At 41.8% G+C, this 9,806-nt stretch overlaps 1 gene segment (V, D, J or C); it reads right to left on the minus strand.

Annotated features, from left to right (window-relative positions):
* Positions 1-23: 23 nt before the first annotated feature.
* On the minus strand, positions 24-335 carry LOC136172531 (T cell receptor alpha variable 14/delta variable 4-like). The segment is given in 1 exon segment: positions 24-335. A coding segment is annotated over 1 exon segment (312 nt).
* Positions 336-9,806: the final 9,471 nt, after the last annotated feature.

The raw sequence follows: 9,806 nt of genomic DNA on the forward strand, positions 1-9,806 counted from the left end.
TCTGAGGTTTCTGTGGGGCTCCCTCAGGCACCGGCATCACTGTGGTCTCTCAGAGCACAGAAATACAACGCTGAGTCCTCGAGCTCTAAGTCTGTGATGGTGAGGCTGATGGAACTCGTTGTTTTCTGGAAGTTCAAAAAATACTGACCTTTTGTTGCATTCAGTTCATTGTAAGACTCCTGATGAATAAGGAAAATCATTTCCCCACTTGGTGGTTGCTTGTACCAGAATAAAGAATAAGAATAACTATCAGCTTCATATGCACAGTTCAAGGTTACATACTCCTTCTCCAGTACAGGAATTTCTGGCTGGTTTTGTGTTACTTTCTGGGCCATGACGGATCCTAGAGAAAAGAAATATATATATATATATATATATATATATATATATATATATATATATGTATGTATATATAATATATATATACATATATGTATATCTATCTATCTATATATATATATATATATATGAGAGGAAGAGGCTGATTCTCCTGGTGGAACTCAGAGGGCTACAAGGAACAAACAGAGGATTAAGAGTCTTAACTCCTCTGCCAGTTAACCAACTCTCCTAAACCCCAACACACAATAATCACCTGCCCTACCTCTACACATGGGAGCTGAGCAGAGCTGAGTCTGCTGGCGGTCATCCTTACCAGTCTTACCAAGGCAGACAGAGGCTATGACAGCTCTGAGCAGACCAAGGAGCCCCATGTTGGAAGTTCTTCCTCTGAGCAGATGCCAGAGCCGTGCCTGAGGGCGCATGCACAGTGACTGAGCTGTGAGATGCTTCTGCATCAGAACAGGAGATGTAACTGCTGATACCAGTTTGCCTGCATCATGTCATGGCTTGTTGATGTGTTTGGTGATTATAAGCTGCCTATTTAGACTTGAAAGTCACTTGGTCATATCTGACTCTTTGTGACTCCATGGACTGTAGCCCACCAGGCTCCTCTGTCCATAGCATTTTCCAGGCAAGAATATTGGAGTGGGTTGCCATGCTGTAATTAAATTAACAACAGTTACATCAGGGCTGCATGCATATTCAGTCAATGCATCTAGGATAGACATACATTTTGTGACAAAAACAATTTATTATGATAATAGTGACCTCTGAGAACACATAGGCATCCATTTTTGTAAAGCTTTTTTTGGGGGAGGAGAGATCTGCAGCCCAAATCTACAGTGAAATAAGCTGGCAAGTTTTTCTTTCATACAGGAAGATAAAACTGTTTACTCTCAATCGTCGTAACTTTTCTTCCTACACTCCAAGGCATGGGTTTCTGTGGAAATTTACACTGGATAAAGTTCCTTGTCTGTTTAATGCAACCACAGCAAACTTCCTGGTGGACAAAATTTGTCCAGCTGTATGTGTCTAACAGTAATCAATAATGTGTGCTAAAATAATCTTACTTTTAAATATCCACCCTATAGCCAAAATGAGTACAAACTCACCAGACCAAGCATCCTTATTTCCTTACATCAGAAATGCAGCCCTAGATGCTGCGTGCCGCCGCTACTGAGCCCGAGCACCGCCGCTACTGAAGCCGGTGCAGCGGAAGCCGGCGCTCCGCACCAAGAGGAGCCGCCGCGGTGAGAAGTCCGTGCACTGCAATGACGAGCAACCTCCACCCGCTGCAACTGGAGAGAGCCCAAGGTCAGTAACAAAGACCCAGCCGGACCAAAAATAAACAAATAAGTAACAAAAGAAACATGGCCACTCAAAAGCCACAAACACTTTTTCATCCCACGGCTGCAACAGCTGAGGTTCAAAGGCTTTCACTGCAAACAGTACCTCAATAGCGTTACATCTCAGCCACATGCAGACTATGTGATTTGCCTGATACCTCTGTGTTGGTTTATGATTATGATTCAGGTGATGCGCTTTTAATCATCTATTTCTTTTCTCTAAAGGAACTACTAATTTTGTGACATCTAATATCCATCTTACATTATGAGAAAAATAGATTTTTTTTTTTTAAGGTCAGCCTAGAGAAGAGAGGAATCTTTCTGGCTGAACAGGGGTGCTTCTGGGGATTGAAGCTTGGGTCTTCTTTAAGACTGACATCCACCCTATTTTCCCTGTAGAGTAATTCCCAACCCCCTGAGTTTCTAGGATTAGACCTGAGCTTGATTGGTTTCACTGAAAAACTCTAAATGTACACTAAACTCTGATCAAGGAGAGAATATACCTCTTCCTGACGTCAGCCTCCTGCTCCCGTTGGGTTTGCGCTCAGCTCCCCCTGCAGCCCTCCATCACTGTGTCACTCAGAGCACAGTAGTACACAGCCGAGTCTGATGCTTGCACTGCATGTTTCTGCAGGTGGAAGGAGCTGTCCCTCTTAATAAGAGTGGCCTGAAAACCTTCATGCTCTACCGTCTTGTCTGCTGTGAAGCCCTTCAGGAGGAGTTGAGGACCTTTGTTGAGATGCTGGACGTACCAAAAAAGATAGGGATCTGAATACGTGGCCTGGTAAGTGCAGTTCAGGGTCATGAGAGCCCCCTCTGAGACAGTCACTGGGCCTTCTGTCTGGTTCACTGAGTCACCATTGGTCCCTCCTACAAGAGAATCACTTCGTTATAGTAGAAATGTACAGGAGGAGAGTTTTTAGCCAGAGAAGAAAAATAAAACTGACCTGTTATCATAGGAAAATGAGAAATCATTTTAGGACAAAATGCTACTTACCAAGTATTAAGAGGATGACCAGAACTGAGTGAGTGGCAGAGAACATTCTGGCGACAGTCCTTGTTCCCTAGAAACATCAAATCTAACAAAGTTAGTCTCAGCTGGATGTTACAGAAGCTCCTCACTCAGAAAATGGGGACCACTTTCTGCACAGCAGCAGTCATCTGTCTTGTGGCTACAGAGGAAGGCAAGTCAAACCAGCTCTTGAATACAAAAAGGAATCGCATTTGAAGGAAGCCCCGCCCTCTGGTGGTGATCTGAAAGATTACACCACAGTCATAACTGACCTCAGTTCAGTTCAGTAACTCAGTCGTGTCCAACTCTTTGCAACCCCATGGATAGCAGCAGGCCAGGCTTCCCTGTCCAACACCAGCTCCCAGAGCTTGCTCAGACCCATGTCCACTGAGTCGGTGATGCCATCCAACCATCTCATCTTCTGTCGTCCCTTTCTCCTCCTGCCTTCAATCTTTCTCAACATCAGTGTCTTTTCCAGTGGGTCGACTCTTCGCATCAGGTGGCCAAGTATTGGAGCTTCAACTTCAACATCAGTCCTTCCAGCGGAGGAGCCAAGATGGCAGAGGAATAGGACGGGGAGACCACTTTCTCTCCTAGAAATTCATCAAAAGAATAACTGAACACAGAGCAAACTTCACAAAACAACTTCTTATCGCTAGCTGAGGTCATCAGGCACCCAGAAAAGCAGCCCATTGTCTTCAAAAGGAGGTAGGACAAAATATAAAAGATAAAAAGTGAGACAAAAGAGCTAAGGACGGAGATCCGTCCCGGGAAGGGTTTTAATAGAGCACGTTTCCAGACACCGGGAAACCCTCGCACTGGCGGGCCTGAGGGAAGTGTTTGAATCTCGGAGTTTGAATCTGACTGGGAGGGAAACAATAAATAAAACCCACAGATTACTAGCCTAAAAGCAACTCCCAGCAGAAAAGTACCCCAGACACCCACATCGCCACCAGCAAGTGGGGGCGGAACGGAGAGGGGCCGGCGGCATTGCTTGGGGGCAGGGTCCGGGCCTGAGTGCCTTGAGGACAATCAGAAGGAGCTTTTGTGAGTTGCCAGCTTAAACTGTGGGAGAGCAAAAGAGAGAGAAAATTAACCGGCCCGAACACACTGCCGGCCGTTCGCAGAACAAAGGGAACGAGAAAGTCCTGAGAAGAGCTGGCAGGCTGCGGACTGGCCCAGCCACGAAGGAGGCAGGAAGCAGGGGGGAGGAGAAAGGGGCAGACTCTGCCCCAAGGACCGCATCCCCTACCACACTGCAAACGGGCCTCCACCTTCTAATCAGAGACCTCCCGAGATTCTGGATGGTCGACATCTGCCAGGAGGGTCGTGGCTAGACACAGGGCACACGCACCCGACCTGCGCGGGCAGGGACTGGGGCTGGGGATGCGGAGGGCAGAGGGCGCACGCACCCGACTGGCGCCGGCGGAAACTGAGGCTGGGATCGCGCAGGGCAGAAGGTGCGCCGCACCCGCGGAGAGAGCGCCCGTCAAGCGCCTGGCTGCCTGAGCCACTTGGGCGGCGTAGGGACAAAACGCAGGCGCAGCTTTGTGTTCCGCGCTTTTGTGAATCACCCGAGGGCTGGAACCGCGCGCAGCGCGGGGCGCGCTCCATATAGAGCAGCCGGGAACCTGAGCAGCGCAGAGGGAGAAAAACGTCAGCCCCTCCCCGGAGCGCCAGCCCCTCGCCGCAGCGCGACGGAACTAGCTACCTGAATAAAGTCCACCTCCGCCCGCCTGTGTCAGGGCAGAAATTAGGCACTGAAGAGACCGGCAACAGAAGCCAAAGAAACAAAGGGAACTGCTTCAGAAGGGACCGGTGCAACAGATTAAAATCCCTGAAGAAAACACCGACTACACTGGAAGGGCCTGTAGATATCGAGAAGTGTAAGCTGGAACGAGGAGCTATCTGAAACTGAGCCGAACCCACACTGACCGCAACAGCTCCAGAGAAATTCCTAGATATATTTTTTCTTTTCTTTCCTTTTTTTTTGTTTTTCTTAAGTAAGAAAAAAATTTTTTTCTTTTTTTTTCTTTCTTTTTTCTCTTTTATTTTCCTTTAAAATTCCCTATTACTCCCCCATTACTCCTTAACTTTCACTTTCATAGATTTTTATGATTTTTTTAATTAGGTAAAACAATTTTTTTTTCTTTTTCTTCTTTTCTTTTCTTCTTCTCTTCTATTTTCTATTTTTCTTTTTCTCTTATTTCTTTTAAAGTCCTCTAGTACTCCTCTTACTACTCCTTAATTTTCATTTTCAATACACTATAAACTTACAAAAAAAAAAAGAAGAGAAGCCCTATTTTTAAACCGAACTTCATATATATTTCTAAAATTTTTTTGTGTGTATTTTGGTTTTTGTTTTTAATATAGTATTTTTAAGAGTCTAACCTCTACTCTAGATTTTTAATTTTTGTTTTTCAGTATATGATATAAATTGTGAACATTTAAGAATCCAATATTCAGCTCCCATTTTTATTCAGGAGTGTGTTGATAATTCTCTCCCAATCTTGACTCTCTGTTTTCTACCTCAGAACACCTCTATTTCCTCCTTTCCCCTTCTCTTCCCAATCCAATTCTGTGAATCTTTGTGGGTGTCTGGGCTACGGAGAACACTCTGGGATCAGACAACTTCGTAGATCTGTCTCTCTCCTCTTGAGTCCCCCCTTTTCTCCTCCTGCTCATCTCTATCTCCCTCCTCCCTCTCCTCTTCTTCATGTAACTCTGTGAACCTCTCTGGGTGTCCCTAACAGGGGAGAAACCTTTCACCATTAACCTAGAAGTTTTATTATCAGTGCTGTATACTTGGAGAAGTCCTGAGACTACAGGAAGAATAAAACTGAAATCCAGAGGCAGGAGACGTAAGCCCAAAACCTGAGAACACCAGAAAACTCCTGACTACATGGACCTTTAAGTAATAAGTGACCATCCAAAAGCCTCCATACCTACACTGAAACCAACCACCACCCAAGAGCCAATAAGTTTTAGAGCACGACATACCACGCAAATTCTCCAGCAACGCAGGAACATAGCCCTGAACATCAACATACAGACTGCCCAAGGTCACACCTAACACATAGACCCATCTCAAAACCCATTACTGGGCACTCCATTGCTCTCCAAAGAGAAGAAATCAAGATCTATGCACCAGAACACCAACGCAAGCTTCGCTAACTAGGAAACCTTGACAAGCCAATCATCTAATCCCACCCACTGGGTAAAACCTCCACAATAAAAAGGAACCACAGACCTCCAGAATACAGAAAGTCCACTCCAGACACAGCAATCTAAACAAGATGAAAAGGCAGAGAAATATCCAACAGGTAAAGGAACATGAAAAAAGCCCACCAAGTCAAACAAAAGAGGAGGAGATAGGGAATCTACCTGAAAAAGAATTTAGAATAATGATAATAAAAATGATCCAAAATCTTGAAAGCAAAATGGAGTTACAGATAAATAGCTTGGAGACAAAGATTGAAAAGATGCAAGAAATGTTTAATAAAAGACCTAGAAGAAATAAAAAAGAGTCAATTTAAAATGAATAATGCAATGAATGAGATCAAAAACACTCTGGAGGGAACCAAGAGTAGAATAACGGAGACAGAAGATAGGATAAGTGAGGTAGAAGATAAAATGATGGAAATAAATGAAGCAGAGAGGAAAAAAGAAAAAAGGATCAAAGGAAATGAGGACAACCTCAGGGACCTCTGGGACAATGTGAAACGCCCCAACATTCGAATCATAGGAGTCCCAGAAGAAGAAGACAAAAAGAAAGGCCATGAGAAAATACTCGAGGAGATAATAGCTGAAAACTTCCCTAAAATGGGGAAGGAAATAGCCACCCAAGTCCAAGAAACCCAGAGAGTCCCAAACAGGATAAACCCAAGGCGAAACACCCCAAGACACATATTAATCAAATTAACAAAGATCAAACACAAAGAACAAATACTAAAAGCAGCAAGGGAGAAGCAACAAATAACACACAAAGGGATTCCCATAAGGATAACAGCTGATCTATCAATAGAAACCCTCCAGGCCAGAAGGGAATGGCAGGACATACTGAAAGTAATGAAAGAGAATAACCTACCACCTAGATTACTGTACCCAGCAAGGATCTCATTCAGATATGAAGGAGAATTCAAAAGCTTTACAGACAAGCAAAAGCTGAGAGAATTCAGCACCACCAAACCAGCTCTTCAACTAATGCTAAAGGATCTTCTCTAGACAGGAAATGCAGAAAGGTTGTATAAACGTGAACCCAAAACAACAAAGTAAATGGCAATGGGACCACACCTATCAATAATTACCTTAAATGTAAATGGGTTGAATGCCCCAACCAAAAGACAAAGATTGGCTGAATGGATACAAAAACAAGACCCCTATATATGCTGTCTACAAGAGACCCACCTCAAAACCAGAGACACATACAGACTAAAAGTGAAGGGCTGGAAAAAAATATTTCACGCAAACGGAGACCAAAAGAAAGCAGAAGTCGCAATACTCATATCAGATAAGATAGACTTTCAAATAAAAGATGTGAAAAGAGACAAAGAAGGACACTACATAATGATCAAAGGATCAATCCAAGAAGAAGATATAACAATTATAAATATATATGCACTCAACATAGGAGCACCGCAATATGTACGGCAAATGCTAAGGAGTATGAAAGAGGAAATTAGTAACGCAATAATAGTGGGAGACTTTAATACCCCACTCACAACTATGGATAGATCAACTAAACAGAAAATTAACAAGGAAACACAAACCTTAAATGACACAATGGACCAGCTAGACCTAATTGATATCTATAGGACATTTCACCCCAAAACAATCAACTTCACCTTTCCCTCAAGTGCACACGGAACCTTCTCCAGAATAGATCACATCCTGGGCCATAAATCTGGTCTTGGAAAAGTCAAAAAAATTGAAATCATTCCAGTCATCTTTTCTGACCACAGTGCAGTAAGATTAGATCTCAATTACAGGAAAAAATAATTGTTAAAAATTCAAACATATGGAGGCTAAATAACACGCTTCTGAATAACCAACAAATCATAGAAGAAATCAAAAAAGAAATCAAAATATGTATAGAAATGAATGAAAATGAAAACACAACAACCCAAAACCTATGGGACACTGTAAAAACAGTGCTAAGGGGAAGGTTCAAAGCATTACAGGCTTACATCAAGAAACAAGAAAAAAGGCAAATAAATAACCAATAACCTAACTCTACACCTAAAGCAATTAGAGAAGGAAGAAATGAAGAACCCCAGGGTTAGCAGAAGGAAAGAAATCTTAAAAATTAGGGCAGAAATAAATGCAAAAGAAACTAAAGAGACCATAGCAAAAATCAACAAAGCTAAAACCTGGTTTTTTGAAAAAATAAACAAAATTGACAAACCATTAGCAAGACTCATTAAGAAACAAAGAGAGAAGAACCAAATTAACAAAATTAGAAATTAAAATGGAGAGATCACAACAGACAACACTGAAATCCAAAGGATCATAAGAGACTACTACCAGCAGCTCTATGCCAATAAAATGGACAACTTGGATGAAATGGACAAAAGTATAACTTTCCAAAACTGAATCAGGAAGAAAGAGAAGATCTTAACAGAACCATCACAAGCAACGAAATCCAAACTGTAATCAAAAATCTTCCAGCAAACAAAAGCCCAGGACCAGATGGCTTCACAGCTGAATTCTACCAAAAATTTAGAGAAGAGCTAACACCTATCTTACTCAAACTCTTCCAGAAAATTGCAGATGAAGGTAAACTTCCAAACTCATTCTATGAGGCCACCATCACCCTAATTCCAAAACCAGATAAAGATGCCACAAAAAAAGAAAACTACAGGCCAATATCACTGATGAACATAGATGCAAAATTCCTTAACAAAATTCTAGCAAACAGAATCCAATAACATATTAAAAAAATCATACACCATGACCAAGTGGGCTTTATCCCAGGAATGCAAGGATTCTTTAATATCTGCAAATCAATCAACGTAATACACCACATTAACAAATTGGAAGATAAAAACCATATGATTATCTCAATAGATGCAGAGAAAGCCTTTAACAAAATTCAACACTCATTTATGATTAAAACTCTCCAGAAAGCAGGAATAGAAGGAACATACCTCAACATACTAAAAGCTATATATGACAAACCCACAGCAAGCATCACCCTCAATGGTGAAAAATTGAAAGCATTTCCCCTGAAATCAGGAACAAGACAAGGGTGCCCACTCTCACCACTACTATTCAACATAGTGTTGGAAGTTTTGGCCACAGCAATCAGAGCAGAAAAAGACGTAAAAGGAATCCAGATAGGAAAAGAAGAAGTGAAACTCTTGCTGTTTGCAGATGACATGATCCTCTACATAGAAAACCTTAAAGACTCTTCCAGAAAATTACTAGAGCTAATCAATGAATATAGTAAAGTTGCAGGATATAAAGTTAACACACAGAAATCCCTTGCATTCCTATATACTAACAATGAAAAAACAGAAAGAGAAATCAAGGAAACAATACCATTCACCATTGCAACAAAAAGAATAAAATACTTAGGAGTATATCTACCTAAAGAAACAAAAGACCTATACACAGAAAACTATAAAACATTGATGAAAGAAATCAAAGAGGACACAAACAGATGGAGAAGCATACCGTGTTCATGGATTGGAAGAATCAATATTGTCAAAATGGCTATTCTACCCAAAGCAATCTATAGATTCAATGCAATCCCTATCAAGCTACCAACGGTATTTTTCACAGAACTAGAACAAATAATTTCACAATTTGTATGGAAATACAAAAAACCTCGAATAGCCAAAGTAATCTTGAGAAAGAAGAATGGAACTGGAGGAATCAACCTGCCTGACTTCAGACTCTACTACAAAGCCACAGTCATCAAGACAGTATGGTACTGGCACAAAGACAGAAATATAAATCAATGGAACAGAATAGAAGGCCCAGAGATAAATCCACGAACCTATGGACACCTTATCTTTGACAAAGGAGGCAAGGCTATACAATGGAAAAAAGACAATCTCTTTAACAAGTGGTGCTGGGAAAACTGGTCAACCACTTGTAAAAGAATG

This window comes from Muntiacus reevesi, chromosome 7, assembly GCF_963930625.1.
Source record: "Muntiacus reevesi chromosome 7, mMunRee1.1, whole genome shotgun sequence".
Lineage (NCBI taxonomy): Eukaryota > Metazoa > Chordata > Mammalia > Artiodactyla > Cervidae > Muntiacus > Muntiacus reevesi.